Below are 22621 nucleotides of genomic sequence, written 5' to 3' on the forward strand. Positions count from 1 at the left end.
TTCTGGTTTTTCTTCTCCCTACCATTTTGGTTTCTCTTGGTGTTTCGGTTTGGAAATTTCTATTACCTGTCTTCAAATTCATTGATTCTTTCCTCAGCTGTGTTGAGTCTACTGATGAGCCCATAGATAACATTTTTCATTTCTGTTAACAGTGTTTTATTTCTTACTTTTCTTTTTGACTTTCTTATAGTTTTCATCTCTTTGCTGAAATTCTCCATCTGTTCATGCATGCTGTCTCTACCATGTTGTCTACCTTTTCCATTTTAACATTTAATATATTAGTCATAGTTATTTAAAATTACCTGATCGTTCCAACATCTGGGTCATCTCTGTGTCTCAATCTGTTGATTGCTTTGTATCCTTGACAGTGAGTTTTTTTCCTTGCTTTTTTGGTGTGTCTCATAATTTTTGATTTAATGCCAGAATTCATGTTTAAAATAGTGGATACTCAGGTTAACAGTATGTGTGTCTGGAAATCAGCATGCCTCTTCTCCTAGGCAATTGTGTGTGTGTGTGTGTGTGTGTGTGTGTGTGTATGTGTGTGTGTGTGTGTAGTTAATCACCTTAGTCTGGAATTGAGCTGGGTTTGGTTTTTGTTGTTGCTATGGTTACCTTCAGTACAGTACTGGTTTCAAATTCCTCTAGTGTTCTTCTGTTCTGCAAGGATCATGGAGGCTTTTTAATTCAATGTTCCTGTTCTATTCTCAGATTTTGGCCTTTTTGTGTATCTTCACAATAGAAGGAGGCTCTCTCTATGCTATTGCCTCTCTTCCAGCAGATTTCTTTTTGCTTGTTACTTGGCATTTGCTGGCCTTGTGGTGAAGCAGTAGGGGAGTTTTTCTGTTTTCCTGGTTCAGGCTCAGTCCTAGCCATGTCCTCCATATCTTCTTAGTCATCCTGCTCCTCCTTGCCATGGAAGTCAACTTCATCTTGTATCTTTGGCTGGATTTGTGCAAGATTTTTGTGCTTCTCCTCTGATAGCAAGATACCTCTAATGATCTGGGTCCATGCCTGTTGCTTGGGCCCTCCCCAACAGGAAGAAGCTTTTTTCTTTTACTTTTCTCCCAGCCCTATAAGTCTTTATTTGTGCCTTGGGGGCAATCAATAAAGTTTTCTGCCTCTGTTTCAGTACCTCATAGCTTTTATGCAGTAGGAGAGAAAAGTTCTGCATGGGGCTTCATGCCTTTTCTAATGCAGTGGCTGCTCCCCTCCTCTAGGTTGCAGTACTGAGGAAGGATTTCTCTAGTTTCTTGACCTGCCCTCTATTTTCCCCTTGAATACACCATGTAGGTTCATGGAAAAAAATCTGCGAGTGAGCGTGAACTCTTCTTGTGTTTGTGGCTTCCAGGGGTTTCATATTCTCACAATAGTTCACACTTATCCTTTAGCAATCTGTTAAAAATCTAAGCAGAATTCTTAATACCAGCTTGTATGCAACCTGGTATTTCTTTCTCCCATACTCTGCCACAGGTGAGCCAATAGTCATGTCCTGTCTCTCCTAGGGAGTTCCTGTTTTCCTTGGATGTCAGGCTACTTGGTTATGCTATGACTTCAGCTCTCTAATGCATTCAAGAAAAGCTACACTTTTGTTGTTTATCTGTTTTTTATTAGGGTCACATTGAGACATTCCAGCTTTCTATATTTTCAGCAAGAGTGGAATACACACACAACACATACACATACATGCATTATATAAGAATGTATGTACATATATTATGTTTTTTTTCTTCAGTGGTTCTCAACCACAGGTGATTTTTTGCCACCCAAGGAACATTTGGCAGTGTTAGGAGATACTTGTACTATAGCATTCAGTTGGTAGAGGCCAGAGATGCTGCTAAACAACTCACAATACACGGGACAGCCCCCCACAACAAAAAAATTATTTTGCCCCAAATGTTAGTAGTGGCAAGGTTGAGAGGTGATGATAAACATATACATATATAAAATATTTGTATTATTGTTTGTGTCTAAATATTTTGTAATTTCCGTTATGGTATTTTTTTCATAACCTGATTTAGAAATATGTTTCTTAATAAATATCATTTTGTTACTCATGTTTAGTTAAGTTGCATTGTGGACAGAGGATGTGCATGACTCCAATCCTTTGAAATGTGTCAAGGTTTGTTTTATAGCATAACATATGGTCCATTTTTATAAATGTTCTATGTCGCTTGCAAAGAATGTGTCCCTTTGATCAAGTTAGTTAATCGTGTTTGATTCTTATACACCTATTTGATATTTTTGTCTATTCTATAATTACTGACAAAGTAAAAAACAATCTCTCACAATGGCTAAAAATATTTTATATATTTTGAGGCTATGATCTTAAATGCATACGAAATGAAAATATTTTATATATTTTTCCTGAATTAAAACTTTGAACATCATGAAGTGATCTTTTTTGTTTCCAGTAATGCTTTCTGCCTTATAGTCAGTTTTGTCAGTTAATAATACATCTAAAGCAGTTTTCCTTTGGTTAGAATTAGCTTGGTACATATTTTTCATCTTTTTTTTTTTTTTTTTTACTTTTAGCTTTTCCATATCCTTATGTTTTAAACAGATTATTTCTAAACAGAATACAATTGTGTTATAAAGTTTCAACTAACAGCCTGTCTTTAAATGTAGCCTTTAATCCACTTTTATTTATTATAAATACACTTGTACATACCATTTTGTAGTGTAGGATTTCTATTTGTCCTATATCTTCTATGTTTTTCTCTCTTTTTATTTTGGGCTGATTTTTTTGTATGCCACTTTCCTTCTCTACCAGTTTGTATATAATGCATAATCTATTTCTAGTCCTTTAGTTGTGACTCTAGTAATTACCACAGGCATACTTCAGTTATCAACAACTAATCTGTATTTTTACTCAATTCCTTAAGAATACAGAATACTAGTACACTTTAACACCATTTCTGTTCTCCTAAGTTATGTATTATTTCTGCTAGGTATTTAAATTCTAATTTTTTTCTCTTTGAAACACTTCTTTATTAAATGTATTGTTTTATACAATGTCTGTTAAAATTTACCTTCTCCAACTGTCTAAATGAGATTACTCTCCGTCTGCTGAAATGTATTCTTTAGAATTTTCTTTAGAGTCTGTTGTTAACAAAATCTCTTAGAGAAAGAGCTACATTCTACATAGACATATACACACAGAGAGACAGAAAGAGAGGTGAGGTGAAAAAAGCTTGCAAGTCTTCCCCTGTCATCCGCTCAATTCAAGATACGCTAGCTTTTTTCATCACTTCTCTCTCTTTCTCCGTGTGTGTGTGTCTGTGTAGGGTGTAGCTCTTTGAGAGGCTCAGCTTAAGGTGGGATGATCTTTTATAAGACTACACATCTTGAGTAAGGCCTGGGTTTTGTCTCTTGTAAACTTTTTTTTTTTTTTTTTTTTTCTGAGAGGCCATGAAAAGCAAAGCTCTGTTTCACTCTCTGTGTTAAATGTTTTCAAGATGAAAGCTAGCTGCAGCACTCTCAATTTATTTCTGGGTTCTTGTCTATATTAAGTTCCTATTCTTAAGAATTCTTTATATTTTTACCAGTTCATTGCTATATTTAAAAATTTTAAAGTACTTAATGTAGAATTTATGGTTGTTTTTGATGGATGGTCAGTACAGATACCTAGCCTGACACATTGCTGAAGCAGAAGTGTATTCATACGTTCCTAAAAGACAGCTAACCCTGCCAAAGACATTGGTATCATCATAAACAAAATGAGTATGATATACTTGAAATAATATGGCATAGCAAAAATATTTTAGTTGTAATATACTTGATTTAAGAGGTGATAACCTGGATAGATTCTGTCTCTTTAATTTCAATTTTTAAGCTAAATTAAATTTTAAATTAAAATAATCAAAGTACAAAATATAACACTTCTTACAAAAGGTGTTCTTCCATACTTACAGTATAACCTTTCATTGAGACGATTAAGGGATTGTAGGATTTTCTGTTCTTCAGCTGATAGTGCACAGATGTTGAATTGCTGAGTCTTATTTAAAGCCAGATTTGGTTTCTGTAGCTGCTTGCTACTCATGACAGTTAGAATTTCATCCTCAGGCACTGAAGCTTTCACTAAGTTTTCAGCCATCAAAAATTCAGAAGTACTCTCTGAAACTACAGAAACTTTACATTAACTATTCTTTGATCCCTTTTTGTCTTGGGATCAGCCTTTAATCATACTTAACTGACATATCTATATGTATTCTTTTCACTAATAGAAACCCAGTGAATCTTCTGTTAGTTTGCATTTTAGTTATCAAGATCTTCTATATCTAGGATTTTTCCATCTCTAATTAAAAAATATATATATTCAAAATAATGGCAGTAAGGTAATAAGAATTCCTAGAGTGTTACCTGAACTAAAGAAAAATACATTCCGTTTAGCTTATTTTTGTGCTATTCTTTTTTTATTCATTGGTAGTACAAAGAGAAGATAAAGTAAATTGTCTTTATAATAGCGATTAAGATGAGTTATAAATGGGTAAGAGAAAAAAACTTAAGGAAAGATTAAAAAATTAGGTATCAGCTGAACAGAACTGACAACCTTGAAATGGATCAAATTAGACATAAGAACTTAACATATGATCAGAGACTTGAGAAAAAGGAAAGATCACTCAATAAATTAATTTGTTGTTTATGAAAGAATCAATTCGGAATTGCACTTCACACCATCCAATTAAACAAATTCCAAAGAAATTAAAGAATTAAATTTAATGATCAAATTATTGAAGCAATCTAGAGGAAAAAGAAACATTTCTAACTTTCTGTATTGGGAAGGTTCTTTGAGTTTAAAAGTAATGGCAAAATCACTAAGAAAAGACTATAAACTTATTTATTTAAGGCTAGTTTTCCCTAATAGGCTTTAAATTTCTGAAGGGCAAGAATTTTGTATGATATCTTCATTACTGTATATCCAATATTTAGTTGAAGGCAGGAAATTAGCTCTCAACAATCATTTATTGAATGACAAAATAAAAAATAAGACTTCTATCTGTAAAATACAACATAAGTAAAATGAAATGCAAATAATAAAGTAGCAAAAATATTTGCAACTAATATAAGGATAAGAATCCTTGATATTTAAAGAATTTACAGAAATCAGTAAGAAAATATCCAAACTTCAATATCTACAGAGAAAAATATGAAGAAACGATTCATCAAAAATAAATATATATACAAAAACAATTAAGCATATTATTAATTAAAGATGTACAAATTAAAACTAACAAAACAACATTTCTTTGCCTGTAATAGAAGTGATTCTATTTTAGGTTAGCACACTAACCAGAATTTATATTGATAATACACTCAAAAAAGTACTTTAGAAATATGTGTGAAAAGCCATTACAATGTTTATATCCTTTGATCCAGAATTCATTTAATACACGAGACTTTCATTCAACAAATATTTATTAGGTGTCATTTATATGGCAAATATTGTAATTTTAATTCAAGGAATCTACCTTATAGAAATAATTGAAAAATCAGGAAAAAGCTTGATGTAGAAAGATGTTCAGTACATTATTATTTAAAATAAAGAAAAACAACAACCTAAATGTGTAGGGTGAGGAGAATTTAGGTCCAAAATGGTGGTTTAATAGTCACATGATATGTAAGTATTTGGGAAAATACATATAAGAAAAAAAATCACTGGGAACAAAGCTCATAGAAAAATGTTTAAAGTAGAACATACCTTTTTCAATATTAGAAGTACCCCTTGTAGTTTGTTTTGACTCACATGAACTTAGCTGGACACTTTGTCCAAAATTCTATAAAAATAGAATATTAAATCAGAACATAGTTCCGTATTTAAAATTCATGATATATACATTGACTTTTTAAAAACTTTTATTTGCTGTATATATTTTCATGTAACTTGTCTATTTTCTTTTTTTTGTGTAGAAATCAAGAATTACTGAAATAAGTCCTTTCAATGGTAACTGAATATTAAAAAAATATTTTATGTTAATTTTGGAAAATTTTCAGATTGCTCTGTTGTCTTGAATATCTGGAAGAGGGAAGTAAGCGGGCAATCAAAAGTGCTCATTAAAGGAAAGTTTAAAAAACACTTTAAGGTTTCTAATCTTGTTGATTTATCATTGTAAGGGTGAATCACAACTACTAGTCAAAACTTAAATCAGAAATAGCTGCCTCGATGCTGTGTATCAACTGGGAAATGGGAAATCTCAGAGCACTGGCAATTTGCATACCCATTCAACACTCTCTGAGGGGTACCAACTCTTTTTCTCTGGACATGGTTAATTTTGCTTCTTTACGCCACTTATAAAAATGACTTTCTCTCATATAAAATTTCCTGGCTATGACTATACATTGCTTTTGTTCAGTCTGGTCTGAAGAGTAACTGATGATGGTTTCTGCAACAGCCCTGCTTCAATAGCTCTTGTAGCCTTGCCTCATATCCATTATAGACTCAAAACATCTTGGACTGAGACCCTATCACTAAGTAGTAATTGTGCTTTTTCTATTTTTCATTGATATCTTTTAGATTTTCTCTACATAGAAGTAGTGGGCTGGGAAAAATCTAGTATGATAAAATACATTTCTAATTCAAGGTGATAGGGACCAATGCTATAGTGACTGAACCCTTGTTTAGGCTCTTGAGTGAAAAAAACCCCAACAAAACCCCAAACCCTAAATCAAAGCAGAACAATAGGGATGGAAAAGTTAAACTTCAAAACTCGATTTTGATTCAGAAACACTGACGTATTCTAAAGATATCAAGACTTTAGAAGATGTGTAAATGGGTGTGTGAGTGGAAAATGTGCATGTGAAAGTGGATGTGAGGTTCCTGGAAAGAAGAACAAAAATAGACTTTAAATACAGTAAGATAGAATGCAAAGGAGCAAGACATAGAGAAACAGAATAAGAACCAGAAAAATAAAGATGAATTTAGAGAGGGCAATAATAACAGGTATTTAAAATATGTGGGTTTGTTCATTTTTTGGTTATAACATTACTTTTAAATTTAAAATATATTAATAAAAAATAAATGTAAAAATTTGTTCAGTTTATAGATTTTGAGATGTCTGATGTGAACAACATGGATGTTAAAAAAAGGACTTATTAGGCATTATATTTGTAACTAGAAAGTTATGTTTGTAATTAAGTACTATGTTTGGTATTAAGCAGTAAGAATAAATTGGTAATAGGACACTTAATTTACATAAATAACTAAATGACTTTTGTTCTGCTGATAAGATATACCATGGCTGATGTTTTTCGTATTTGTAATCTTACCCATATAAAAATCAATAGTTCCTATAACAAAGAATAGTACACTCAACCTATAACTTGGAATATAAAGTTTTCATAAGGTACTATTCCAGTTTTATTAAAAAATCAAAAGAAGTGATATTTATAGTTGAAACTCCAAGCAAAATGCTACTCACTCATCTATCTAAAATTTTTAATATTTTAAATTCAATCCTTGGATCAAGTTAGACCTCTAGAAAATGTCATCTTTAGGTCAGATTTACTTAGCTCACAGAATTACCTTCACTCATTTTAAAATTAATAGCATTATGCTTTTGACTTTTATCAAAGATCTTTTTTTCAAACAGCTATATGAAACTCCCTTTTCATTTGTTGTTGACCGTTAATAGGAATATATCCATTATGAACTTCAAGGTTCCTTAAAGAAGATTCTCAATGGGAAATGTCTTTTATTATAGTATACCTTAAACAAGATCATGGTCAATATCCCCTGAAAACTATATAACATCCTACTTTCCTTTTTGCCATGTCTTCCAGGAAGCTTGGATCCAAATAGGATATTTATTTATTTATTTATTTTTATTTTTTTCAGGCGAGGCAACCCTTGGTTGACCTCACAGATTGCAAGGACCTTGTCAGCTTACAATCCTTTTTTTTTTTTATGTCTACGGCACCTGGTCTTCCTAGGTGGTCTCCCATCCAAGTATTAACCAGGCCCGACCCTCCTTAGTTTCTGAGATCAGCCGGGATCGAGCTTGTTCGGGGTAGCATGGCTGTAGACCCCAAATAGGATATTTAAACACATAAAGACTATATGAATCTTTATGATTAGCATACTTGCTTCCTCTATCTATAGCTCTAATTTACTTTTCTTTGTTTTTTAATGTATATTTAAATAACTTTGTTGTTAATGACCTCAGTTTTTTTCCAGAGTTGACTATATACCACATAATTACGGTACAAAAAGTTCCTAGCATAGAGAGTCCAATAGTGCTTCACAATAGCTTTGGCTATGCTTATTGTTATATAGTAGTGCACAGTTTACAGCAAGAGCACAGTCCTTTTAGAACATTCTGTTTTCTAAGCAGTTTTCCACCAATGAATAGAGGTGTTTTCTAATGATGTACTTACATTCATTTTCTCACTGTACTTCTGTCCTATACATCCAGGGTTTTGTTTTTTCTGTTCTAAATTATTTTTCTGCTTATTTTCAACGATTCTTTTTCTTCTCATAACAGTCGAATCTTAAACAAATGCCAGCACAATGTCAAAATTTACATCAATTGAATTAGGAGTATATATCCACCACAAACTTCCAAATTACCTTCAAACATTACAGAAAACTCTAAGTTTCATTCAGTCAGTAAACTTTTTTTGAGCTTCTCTTATATGTACTATGCATGGCACAGTTACAATAATGAATTTAAAAAAATCTCTGCTTTCAAGGGGTTTATAGTTTAGAGCAGTGACCTCCAAAGTGTGGTACAACACCAGAAGGATATGCAAATAAATCACCTCTGTGCAGGAAGAACATATTAGAATTTCACTTTATATTTATTATCTAAAAATTAGAATTTAAATTTATTATGGTAATACAGTTGACTTTTGAACAACCCGGAGAAGTTAGTGGTACTGACCACCCACGCAGTCGAAAATCCCATATAACTTAAGTCAGCCTTCAGCATATGAGGATTTCCAGTTGTGAATGGAAAAAATATATATGGTTGACACTGGCACCCTTGTCAGTTATATATTGTACACAGTAAACAAAGTTATCTTGGAGGAAGAGTACATATTCTAAGTGTGTTTCACTCCCTTCACTGTACTATATTTTATGTGTGCCCTTCTAAATGGATTTATAGATATCTTGTAGTACCTGAATGAGTCCTCACGAAATGAGAAAGAGGCTAAAAAAGAGTTTTGTAGGAATTCCATTGTATGTGTCATGTTTCATTATTTAAGATACGTGGTGGGTACATGAATATTTATTATGTTATTTTCCTACATCTTTTGTATAACTAAAAACATATTCTTATAAAATCATAGATCAAAGATAATACTAATAAAGCAAACACAAGTAAATAAGAAAGGCAGAACTGACACATCTCTTATTCTTATTACAAACTCTGCTACATAATGACAATGAAGTATAATTATGTTTGTAACAAATTAGAATCACAAATTAAATAATTATCCAAAAAACTATAACAAACTTCAGCCTAAATTCATATTGTACCTGGAGATATTAGCTAATGATGGTATATGAAATAAAGTCATTGTGATTGATAAGATATTTGAAACTAAGCATTCAGAGGATCATTAATAATATATGAGAGAAAAAAGTATTTATACATAATAAATAAAATTATTTTTATAATTTTTAAAGTATATTATTTATAAAATACAAAATTTAAAAACTGTTTTAAAAGTCTGTACTTCACCTTTATCTCCTTTTTAAAAAATTTCTATTTCTGGTTAAGGTGCTTCATGTATATTAACAGTAATACATGTGTATGGCATAGATATATATAATATGTGCTCAAAATTTTTATTAATAGTGGTACAATAAAACCTTTTGGAATCCATTATTTTAGAAGAATTTAAATGGATTATTACAGTAAAATGAATTGTATGTAGAGCTGTAAACAGAATTAAGTAAAAGATCAGAGGCCAGAGTGTCCTTGTAAGAATCAAGAAAGGTTTCACAGAGAAGCTTGGTCTTTAAGGAGGAGTAAGCTCCCAAGTAAAAAGACTCTTTGAGTCAAAAAGAAAATTATGTACAAAGGCACAAAATAATAATAATGAAGTTAAAAAATTTCTTGAGGCTGAAAGGTAAAAAATTCAGTTGGTCTGCAGCATACAGTATGAGTATATGTGTAAGCACACAAACGTCTTGAAAAGTACATGGAAGTGTGTTTGTGTGTGCTTTTGTGATCAAAGTTCAGGTAAGGAGGAAAAAATGAAAATATTTTAGCCCTGAAACTATGTACTGGAGAACATCAATTTGAATATTGAATCTAATTGATGTTACGATAGCTAATATATACATATTTTCTATATACAGCTATACATATATAGTTATGTGCATATAACTCTACATATAAAACTATAACTATATACAACTATATATCATTCTAAATCTATATAACAACAAAGACACAAAGCTTTCGATTTTTAAAGTTGGCTAGTAATTGAACATCTGAACTTTAATAGTAAGAAAGAAATAATGTAATTCTAGTTAGTATTTGTTGAGCATTTATAATTGCCTAGGCATTGTTCTAAAGCTATAGGCACTATCATTTTCACTATTTTTCCAGATAAAGTAAGGTACAAGAGAGGATAAGGAACTTGCTTAAGGTCACAGAGCCAGTAAAGAGCAAAGCTGGGATTTAGCTCCAAGCAGTTAAGTCTCTAAAATTTAAAATTCTAGCTCTTCCACTTCGTGCTAGTAACTTTTATTCTGATTTGACTGTGTCTCACAGAAAAAAGTACATTTTGCATTGTGACCCAGGATGCATATACAGTTTTGCAAAACATATTTACCCTTACAACATATGATGTCCTCTGGTAGTTTTTATTCTAGAACATTCTGATTCTAAAATTATATTTCATTAAAAAAATTCTGGTTACCACTCATTAAGTTGATTTCATTATTGACTCAAGAGTATGACCTATAGTTCAAAAAGCACTGCATTATGCTTATTCCCATCCATATGGGTATGCTAATGCTAAAGAAGCTAAATGCTAGATATATTAAATGTTATAGTTTCTAGGAAAATCATTTGGGCAGCAATAAAGTTTCTATATTGTTTTCTATGATTGGAATTGTCTTCTCCTAAATCTTGTAAAGTCCTTCTCTTTGCATTTTTGAAGAACTTTTAAAAATATCATAAATGCAAATTAACTTGGCTATATAACTGCTGCATTAAAAATTTTTACCTCTCTTCAGGCTGTTCATAAATATTCTGAAAGCAAGATTTACCAACACTTTTGTACTTGATTTGTAGCATAATTGTTTTTGTGCCTTATTGTTCTTTGTGTAGATGTTCAGTTTTATGTATTGTAGATTATTGATGCCAGGAATAGATACAGTGTTTAAAACTGTTTATGTACTGTTCCACTTAAATACTTAAATACTATCTAGTAATTAACATAGTATCTGAGAACCTTCATATTTTTATAAAAATAATATAGTTTGTACTGGCATTATCTAGCAAGATTCCTAGGCTCACATGAAAATTCTAGATATGACAGTTTTACTACCAAAACTCAAAATCTATTAATCTTTAGTAAAGTGTTATGTATTTTTAAATTTGTAGTATTTTTAGTTATAAACAAAGGAAAATTGTGGAGACATTCATAGAATTATAGTTTTGGAAGAGATCTTAGAAGTTAACTAGTTCAACCTCTTACTCATAGATCTCAGTTACTCAGATGTGGACATTCAACCTGTGTTTGAATGGTATAGTGATGGGAGCTACTACCCCATTGTCGGTGGTTTTAGCTCAAACCCTTTCTTATGCTGAATTGAAAACATCTTTGAAATTTTTAACCTTCATTTAGCTCTCTTTTCTCCTTCTTCCACACCTTCAAATAAACCTTCAAATATTTGTATTTACTATCATGTGTCTTAGGTGTAGTCTCCTTTAGTTGGTCTTCAGACCTAACTCTTCCTTCCATAGTCTTGAGTTACCACAGTATGTTTAGATAGCCCTTAACATATATAGCCTAAAATAATGTAGAGTACAGACGTACTTCCAAAGATCTGATTATTATTGCCTAAAATTATATTGTTTTAAACAGCTATGGCAAACTTTTTTTAAATTTAGTTTTGTGTGTTTTCTTTTTAAAGAACAATTGTCAAGATGAATATTTTTCTCTTAGAACTGCAACAACAACAACAACAACAACAACAACAACAACAACAAAACCTAAATACATACAAGCAAGCTGCAAAGGAAAAGACCACATTAAAATAAACTTTTAATCATTAAGAGGAGTGAAACTACAGATCACAAACTGGCAGAAAATATTTGCAACACATATAATTGATACAGAATCACAAAAGATATAAAAAAGTATCAGTAAAGGAAAAAAGAAAACCAAGAGCAGACATTTCACAGAAAAGGAAATGCAATTAAGTGCATAAACATGAAAAATGCTCAATTCATGCAAATTGTTATAATTAGACATGGTTTCCCATCCATAAGATTGAAAACATTACACAGCCTGATATCAGAGTTTTGATGGCATATTGCTCTGGAAAATAATTTGGTATTACCTAGTGAAGTTGAAAATATACATACCCTGTGACTCAGCAAATTGTATATCTGTAGATGTACAAAACTGTTCCTAAAAGCATTATTCATAAAAGCAAGAAACGGAAAGCAACCCAAATGTCCAATAATAGAATGAAAAATTTTTGTATATTAATGTAATATGCAAAATATATTATAATAAGGCAATGAATATGAAGTACAGCTAAACTAATCAAAAAATCTGAAAAACAAAATTGATTGAAAAAAGTAAATCATAGAAGAATATACCCTAAAGATTCCACCAGAAACTACTAGAATTGATAAATGAATTCAGTAAAATACCAGGATACAAAATTAATATTCAGAAATTGGTTGCATTTTTATACACCAATAATAAACTATTAGAAAGAGAAATTAAGAAAACATTCCCATTTACAATTGCATCAAAAAACCCCCAAACACCTAGCAATAAATTTAACCAAGGAAGCAAAAGACCTGTACTCAAAATTACAAGACATTAAAGAAAGAAATTGAAGAAAATAAACAAATAGAAGCATATACCATGCTCATAAATAGGAGGAGTTAACATGATTAAAATGTCTGTACGACCCAAAGCAATCTATAGATTCAATGCAATCCCTATAAAAACACCAATGGCATTTTTCAGAGAACTAGAACAAATAATCTAAAAATTTATATGGAACCATAAAAGATCCCGAATAGCCATTGTAATCTTGAGAAAGAACAACAAAGTTGGAGGTATCACACTATTTGATATCAAACTATACTATAAGTTTATAGTAAACAAAACAGCATGGTACTAGCGAAAAAGCAGACACATAGATCAATGGAACAGAATATGGAGCCCAGAAATAAAACTTACACCTATATGGACAATTAATCTATGACAAAAGAGGCAAAAATATGCAAAGGGTAAAGAGAGTCTCTTCAACAAATGGTGTTGGGAAAACTGGACAGATATATGCAAAAAACTCCAAAATTAGAACACCATTTTACACTATGGACAAAACAAAACAAAACAAAACAAAACAAAACAAAACAAAACAAAAAAAAACCCCTCAAAATGGATTAAAGACTTAAATGTAAGATGTGAAACCATAAAACTCCTAGAAGAAAACATAGGTAGTAAACTCTCTGACATTGTTCCTAGTAACAATTTTTTTTTTTTTTGATATATCTCCTCAGGGAAGGGAAACAAAAGAAAAAGTAAACAAGGGGGACCTCATCAAACTAAAAAGGTTTTGCACAGCAAAGAAAACCATCAACAAAATGAAAAGACAACCCGCCAATTGGGAGAAGATATTCGCCAATGATGTATCTGAAAAGGGTTAATATCCAAAATTTATAAAGAACTCATACAACTAACAACACAAAATAACCAAACGATCCAATTAAAAAATGGGCAGAAGACCTCAATAAATATTTCTCCAAAGAGAATATACAGATGGCCAATAGACATATGAAAAGATGCTCAACATCACTAATTATCAGAGAAATGCAGATTAAAACCACAATGAGATATCATTTCACACCTGTCAGAATGGCATCATCAATAAATCAACAAACAAGTATTGGCGAGAATATGGAGAAAAGGGAACCCTTGTGCATTGTTAGTGGGATTGCAAATTGGTGCAGACACTATAGAAAACAATTTGGAGGTTCCTGAAAAAATTAAAAATAGAACTACCTTATGACCCAAGAATTGCACTTTTCTGAGTATTTATCCGAAGAAATATAAAACACTAATTGAACAAGATACACATCCCTATGTTTGTTGCAGCATTATTTACAATAGCCAAGATATGGAAGCAACCCCAGTGCCCATCAACAGATGATTGGATAAAGATGTAGTACATACATGGAATGGAATATTACTCACCCATAAAAAAAGAATGAAATCTGACCATTTGTGGCAACATGGATGGACCTAAAGGGTATTACGCTAAGTGAAATAAGTCAGAGAGAGAGAAAGACAAATACCATATGATTTCACTTACATGTGGAATCTAAAGAACAATTTAAATAAATAAACAAAATAGAAACAGACTCTTAGATACAGAAAACAAAATGGTGGTTGCCAGATGTGAGGGGATGTGGGGGGCTTGGTGAAAAAGGTGAAGGGAGTAAGTACAATTGATAGTTACAATATAGTCATGGGGATCTAAAGCACAGCATAAGGAATATAGCCAATAATATTGTAATAACTATGTATGGTGCCAGGTGGGTACTAGACTTTTTGTGGGGATCACTTCATAAATTATGTAAATATCTAATCACTATGTTGTACACCTGAAGGTGATATAAAATGATATTTAATGTCAATTATAATTAAAAAAAGAAAATATAGAATGCAAATCATAAAAAAGAATAAAAAGAAAAAAAAGAATGTAGATGAACTAGCTCCATTTATATAAATTACACAACTAGGCAAAACTAAATAATATATCATTTGAGATACATATGGCAATATTATTTTTAAAAAGCATGGAATCATTAACATAATTCTATATGGTGTCATTTCTGTAAGAGAGGAAGGGAATGCAGTTGGGGAGAGGCATATAAGATTTCAACAATACTAGTGATTTTCTATTTCTAAAACTGGGCAGTGGGTACAGGGTTTTTCATTTATTATTAGTCTTTAACTTGTTCTTATATATTATATACATTAACACCTCCATTCCCCCCACATAGGGAGTGTTTTTAAAAATAAGCATAATAGCTATGTGGTTAAGGGCACAGACGCTAGAGAGAAAAGGCCTGCATTTTAATCCTTGCTATGCCGTTTATGCTAGCAATGTGACTTATACAAGTTATGAATCCTCTGTGTGCCTCATTTTTCTCATTTATAAAATGGGAGTAATGTTATTTATCTCACAGTTATTAGGAGAATTAAATTTGTTTTCATATGTGAAGTACTTAGAATAGTGACTGGCATATAGTAAATGCTATCTGATTTTTACCTAGAATAAAAATTGTTCAGTGTCTCTGATTAAATGTCTGATCTCATGAAAACTAGGATTATTTTAAGGTATGAACACTGCAGCTGCAAGACAAAAATCCTGGCTCTGCTTTAAACTAGCTGTGTCATCTTGGGCTATATAATTTCACTATTATGTGTGCCACCTTCCTCATGCATAAAATATGGGAGTTAAATGCAATTGAATCTTTGGTCCTTTCTAGTAATCAAATTTTTGATTCCTTGAAGGTATTCTTAATACTACCTGGAATAGGAAAAAAATGCATTCTTTTTGATTTCAGATTTAGTATTTAATATGCCAATATCATTTGCCTTTTTAAAAAACTGAAGAACAATCACCTATAGAAATATGCACAGATTATAAGTATAGAATTATATATACACACCCAAATTGCACAGCCACCCAATTCAAGAAATAAAACATTACCAGCACTGAGGAAAACTTGGGCAGAGAGGGTCACATACATGGCGGCCATTAGGATGGGAAAGGTGACAACCGTGCCTGCAAGTCTGATGTGCACATCTATAAGTGTGCATGCAGCCAAAAAAGAAGAATCCAGAAAGCAGCTAGTGAAACCAGAGCAGCGTCCCATCTATACTGCACCACCTCTCCAGTCTAAATACATTGAAGAGCTGCCAGGTAATTTACAAATGGGCTTTGCCTCCATCTGAGTGATTACAGTTTCAGTATTGGCAGGCTTGGTTTCAGCAAGAAAAAGTTCTAGACTTAAGAAAATTGCTTATCCACTGGGACTGGCCACTTTAGGAGCAACCGTTTTTTACCCAGTGCAGTCAGTAATAATTGCGAAGGTAACTGGGAAAAAGGCATATGCTACAACAAAAAAGAGTCACTTCCTGAACCTAAAGAAAAAACTAAGCTAGGAAGCTCTGCTGAAACAGAAATACCTGCAAAAACAATTTATAATCTGAAACACTCAGTGGCTTTGCCAATAGAACTCAACTCTGAAACAAAGACCAAATGAGACTCCACCTGAGGTGCTTCACTGTTTGTGCCTGACCTCAAGCTCATGGATCACGGGCAGTCCCATCCAGAAGATGTAGATATGTACAGCACTAGAAGCTGAAAGAATCTACGTAGAGAGCTACGAGATGTGTGAATTTGCAAATGATGATGAAAAAAAATCATGTCATTCGTAACTGCAACGCATATAGTATAACTTAAAGCAAGTTTTTCCCTTACATCTTCTAATGTATACTTTGATTAAAATGCAAACAGCAAATACAATCCAAAAATATTAAATGATTGCTGAAGAGACAGAGGTAGTAGTATGAAGATACATTTGATGACTTTTAAAGGTGTTTATAAAAAAACTGTAAATATATGAGCATTTATGAGACTAAATTCTGAAAAAAATAGGTATGTATATATCTAAATACTTATACACATATATTTAGTTTACCATCTTGTAATTAATGTCAGCTAAATTAGAATGGTGTATGGAAGAATTTGTTCCCTACCCGCTCTTTTTCATTTCCCAGAGCTGGAATAAAATATCCATATTTTATTATTAAAAAAAACTACCAGCACTGAAAAAGCTTTCTCATTACCTGTTTCCATATACTTTCCATCTTAGTTTTACTTGTTCATGAAAGTGATAGAAAAAAAAATATAGTTTTTTTTTATGAAAAAATGTACATAAAATATAAATTTTTTTTTTTGCACGATTTTATGGTGTGAGATTCATCCACGTTACTGTTTCTTAGTAGTGGCTCATTCATTTTCATTATGGTATTTCATGGAATGAATGATGGAATTTTGCTTTATTTATATATTGTAGCGTTGAAAGACATTTGAGATAATTTCAGGTTCTGGCTACAAAACTGCTATGAAAATCTTTATACATGTCTTTTGGTTTACATATGAATGAATTTCTGACACATACACAATCTGTCGAACTAGACTTGCTGGGTCATAAAATATGCATATGCTCAACTTTAGTAGATATGAGTTTCCAGGTGTTATATATCTTTATTAATAGTATTCTATCTTTTTAACTTTAGTTATTGTGATGTGTGCCACTATATGTAATTATTTTAATGTGGATTTTCCTGAGGAGTGAAGCTGAGATCTTTTCATGTTTATTGACCATTTGGCTATCCTCCTTTATGAAAAGCTTATTCAAATATTTTGGCTTTAAAAAAAAAATGGTATGATGGTCTTTTTGATGTGTCACCTAGTCTACAGTTTGCTGTTATGCAATCAAACATGAATATAGGTGTTGCTGTGAAGGTAGTCTATAGATTTTATTACAGTCTATAATCAAATAAAGTTTGCTTTAAGTAAGGGAGATTACCTTAGATTGGCGGTCCTCAACCTTTTTGGCCTCAGGCACGGGTGATCCTATAAGAATCTAATGCCTAAAGTTGGGAAAATAAGGGTTTCTCCATATGAACATATATATTTTATTCCTTTATCAGAGAATGAGAACATAATTTTAATATGCGACCCTTTCATGCTCAAGCTATTGGAAAACTATATTTCCTAAAATTTTCCTGATATATGTGTGTGTGTATATATATATTTGCTTAATAATTATATTTATTATACAGTTTTAATAGAAAAAGTATGAGACTTGATGCCATAGATATTTAGATTAAAATATCAATTTTGCTATTTACTAGCTCTTGACATTGGGCAATTCTATTTCTTTCTTTGCAAAATAGGGCTTTAAATAATACTTATTTCTCAAGGTTGTCATGAGGTTTAAATGAGACAATAAATAAAAAGACTTAGCACTGTAACTGGCATAGAGTAAGAACTCAAAAAACGTAACAATTATAATTTATCATTATTTGCTTTTGCATATCAAATCTGTATGATGCTTTCATTTTTTGGAAGTAGTGTGAAAACTAAAGTTACATGGTGAAATAGCTGGATAAGAAGAGAATGAAATATATATATTATCTAGGCTCTTGCAAATAAATGCTAAAGATTTTTAGATTACAGTCTTTGCATTTAGCTTCCCATCTGTAATATGGCTTGTATCTATTCAAGAAAAGTTCATGTGTCTATGAAGTGCCAGGCACAGTTAGGACGTGGGGATACAGTGATGAATCACAAAATAAATCCCACGGTCCTTAAATTCTATAGTCTAACTGAAGAAGTCTTTGAATATTCAATTTTAAACTAATTCCCTTTTTATATCTTCTTAATATTTATTCATATCTTTGGGAAAAGGAAAGCATTGCTTTTCTGATTTTCTCCTGAAGTCCTACCTTTTTCTTAACAGTCAACTGATTCCTACTGGTAGGAAATTTTTGGGCTTCTAGTCCATTCCCTTAGAGGAAAGTAGCTTTATGTGGCATCAACTGCGTAATGCCATTCTGTAGAGAATTAATTTTCAAAAATGTTTAAAGGAATGCTATCATTTTTTTTCCATATGAAAACCAACATATATAACTAATAACAGTAGAGCTGCCACTCTTTTAGAAAGAAGATGAAAAGTTCTGGCACATCTATTATTAGCTTATAACAATTCAATTCAACAAACATTTTAAAGAAAAATAAAGAAAAGTATTATAACATTTATTTATCTATTTAGAATAATTTAAACAATATTTTTTACTATGATTATTTTGATAGACATTTTGACTATAATATTGGGGTAATGACAAAATGATATGGAATATTAATCAGATCTGACTCTTTGTCCTCCCTCTTTTTAACTAAAAAGAAAAGTCATGGAAAAAATGGAGGCTAGCAAAGTTTCAAATTTTAGTTGAGTAAAGGTTGGGTCATTCTTTTAAAAACTTCAGTTACTGGATAGACAAGGGCACAATATTAAGGGAAATAAGTTGTTTCTATAAAGCTAAACTATTATTTAACATTAATATCTATAAGGTATACATTGCTATACCTTAATAAGTTTCACATGAATTAAAAAATTTGTACATTTTATCTATAAAAATATATATTCTTACCATATGCCTTTTCATTTTGACCTAGAATATTATGCCGTCTTTTCCATGCGGGAACAGATTCTTCTTTAGTAGATCTAAAAGTCACAGAGTGATGACTTCCTTCATAAACAGGACATCTTTGGGTGCAATATAACGTTCCTTCTTGCTGGGCAACCATTTGAGTGCCATGTGAATGATTTATTGTTGCTGAAGTCTGGCACTCAGAAGAACAACATGGTACAGATGGCATCACAGTGACTAAGTCAGAACAAATGTGTGAGAGTGGAAGACTACTTTCTTGAGTCCACTGATTCAACTTGTGTTCTGTTTGAAGCACAGGTTTTGTATTAAAATAGTTATTTGTAATAATGTTTTGAGAATTTTCAGGCATTACTGATTGACACTGAGAAACTTGTATATTTTTATCACTCCTAATATTTGAAGGAGATTTAGGAGGAGGATGAGGTACAATTAATTTACCATGAGCTTGTAGAAATGTGTTGGCCTTGCTCGTAGACTGTGGTCGAATAACAGTGCCTTTTCTGTTTGGATATATAAAACCTGATTGGACTTTAGCAGATATTGTCCTGATTACTTTTGCTCCACCTCTTTGTGGATTACCTTTCTTAGTTTTAGAATCACCGTTATGTATAGAAGATTTACTTTCCTCTTTTTTTGAGGCTGGCCAGGCTTGTTTAGCAATATTATGACTTGAAGGTATAAAAGAGTTCAAAGACACATGGTCTGTTCCAGATCCTCCCAATGCAGCAATGTTTCCAGAGGAATCATCCTCAGATTTTTTTCTATCAGCAGAATTCACAGCATAAGCAGGAACACTAATTATGTTGCTGGCAGCACCGCTTTCTGTTTGAATGTGGAATGGTTGAGACCACTGTTGAGATATTTCTATTCCACTGTTCAGTGAATGATTATCTTCAGCATTTCTCCCCATATCTCCAGTTTCATCAAACCACCTCAGTTTTTTAATAGTCTTTGGAATTTCTGCACTGTTTCCTTTTTCTTTTGTTAATTCGATACTATCTTTGATAGCTTCTGCTTTTTGATTTCCCAACTTAAAGCCCTGCTTTATAACTAGTGCCTTAAAATAATCATGTTCGTATTTAGATTCTTTCTTCAAAATACTTTTAAGAAATCTCACACTACTTCTTTCATGAATATTGTATTTCATTTTCTTGTGCTGACCAACTAAGTCACAATTAGAAATTACATTAGACGATGATGTTGATGTTTCAGTTATTTTCTGTTTTTTATCTTTTGCATCAGAGTTGTGAGGTATATAGGCAGCTTGAACATTGTTTGAAAATAAAGGCAACTCTTTATTACTATTGAAATATTTTATCTTTTCATCTTTAACATCTTTCAGTTCCTGTAACTTATCAGAACACTGCACTGGGTCAATTTCTTTTATATGTTTACTGTTCTTTGGTAAAGGTCTAGCTGATTGTGTATTAGAGAGCAAAACTAAAGGTGTTGCCACAGGTAAAAATGAAGTTGGAACTGAAGTAGTTCTATTTTCTTGAGTTAATTCAGAATATTTCTCTTGGTCTGAAATTGTAGCCATTTCCTGGGTTAGAGAATCTGAAGTGTTCCATGCTTTGCTGAACTTAAATGTTGGGCTCTCACTAACTAATGGTCTCTCTCTTTTGAATGCCTCAGAAGAAGAATCAGCTATCCTCATAGTGCTAGTTTCAGAGGTCTTTTCACTTTTATCTTGTACATGTGTGGGTGGACTAGATACAAAGGCTCTTGAATTATTAGCAGTATCTGTGGTTCTTTCCACAGTTCTTAGAGCAGAAGAATTTTCTTCTTTACTATTAAAACATTCATATGAAGGTAGAACATTAGGCTTACTTAAAATATCTGAGAAAGGTGTGGCAGTTTGAGTATTTGGATCACCTAAATTTATTAGCCAATTATTTATATGTTGAGTTTTAGAGAATGACAGTTTATCTTCATCAAAGAGGCTTAGATTAGTTGATTGTAGATTTGCTGATTTGAGGAAAATAGAATTCTTCTGGATTGATTTAGAAGGCTCCTTATTAATAAGTGTTAAATATATTTCTTCATGTTCTCCAGCCTCAAGACTGTCTATACTTGAAAGAGTTTCAGAATTTGTTATCTGATTAACTTCATCACAAAATTTCTGAAAGAAAATAAAGAATATTGTTTTATAGCTTAGAAATTTTTAAATGCCAAAAGTAATGATTCAACACACTGTTATTTTCTCCTTTGCATTTAAAATACAGTAAAATGACTATAAACAGTGTAGGTATGTAAATAATCTATATCCCTGGAACAATCTTCAGAGTGAGAAAGAGCAAGCTAACAGAGACTTATAATATAATGTGTTTGTCTTAATTTCTACACCTAATGTTAACTACCCAATTATTCTAGTCACAGTTATAGCTTAGAAAAGAATTTTGCTATCACTATTCCAGAATATGGAGTGTTGTGAAATTCTAAAAAACAGCTATTTTCAAATATTTTTTTCCTGAAATCTTCACTGGACTTAAATGAAGCTCCTAAAAGCTCTATGTTCCTAAAATGAATTCCCTGTTGGAAGGGCTACATCTTTGTTGAGGTCTCTATAGTAGAGTTCTCAACTGTGGCTACATTTTAGAATTACATAAGGAGCTTTATAAAAATATCTATGCCTTAGTCCTGCTGATTTAATACTTGGATGGGTTCCATGTATTGGTATTATTATAATTTCAAAATTCCTCAGGTAATTCTAATGTGGATTTAGGGTTGAGAACTATTGATTTTTAATGGCTCTTTTTTTGAGATTTAGCAGAATAATAGTTTCCATAAATTCTATGGACATTCTCATCACTATATCACTGAAATTTTATAAAATGTATTAGTATATAATACAATTTTATAACATTAAAGTATAATAAATGTTTTAAAATATTTATAATTTCTCACACATATCTAGAATGTATTAATCTGTATCACATATATAGAAATAGATTCAAAATTACTTTAAATTGTAGAGGTAGTCAAAAAGTTAAATGAACTCAAAGAAAAGTAGTGTCCCTTAAGATTTTTCAAATTTTAGAAAATTTAAATATTTTGATATTAAACTAAAATACAGTATTTTTTAGCTAAGAAACCAAGGAAATCAGTTATAGAATAGAAATATTTTTAGTTTGCACAATTAATGTTTACTGATTGATATATT

At 31.6% G+C, this 22621-nt stretch overlaps 1 protein-coding gene and 2 pseudogenes across 10 annotated transcripts in view; 1 reads left to right on the forward strand and 2 right to left on the reverse strand.

Moving 5' to 3' along the window:
* CEP126 (centrosomal protein 126) overlaps nucleotides 1-22621 on the reverse strand; it is a 91327-nt gene that overhangs the window by 13531 nt on the left and 55175 nt on the right. For 8 of the 10 annotated variants that reach the window (XR_005657136.1, XR_005657139.1, XR_005657138.1 and 5 more), the window contains 4 exons: nucleotides 19438-21580; nucleotides 8371-8483; nucleotides 5699-5774; nucleotides 3910-4119 (listed from right to left, as the gene is read on the reverse strand). Coding sequence is in view for 6 of the 10 variants with exons in the window: in XM_039881943.1 (XP_039737877.1) it covers nucleotides 3910-4119; nucleotides 5699-5774; nucleotides 8371-8483; nucleotides 19438-21580 (2542 nt within the window). In the remaining 4 variants the exon portion in view is untranslated. The remainder of the gene's footprint in view (nucleotides 1-3909; nucleotides 4120-5698; nucleotides 5775-8370; nucleotides 8484-19437; nucleotides 21581-22621) is intronic. The other 2 variants (XM_039881944.1, XM_039881946.1) reach the window with 2 other exon arrangements.
* On the reverse strand, nucleotides 7902-8020 carry LOC120618158 (uncharacterized; annotated as a pseudogene).
* Nucleotides 14926-16986, forward strand: LOC120618090 (MICOS complex subunit MIC27-like; annotated as a pseudogene).

Source organism: Pteropus medius, unplaced genomic scaffold (genome assembly GCF_902729225.1).
Source record: "Pteropus medius unplaced genomic scaffold, Ma_sr-lr_union100, whole genome shotgun sequence".
In the NCBI taxonomy this organism is placed as follows: Eukaryota; Metazoa; Chordata; class Mammalia; order Chiroptera; family Pteropodidae; genus Pteropus; species Pteropus medius.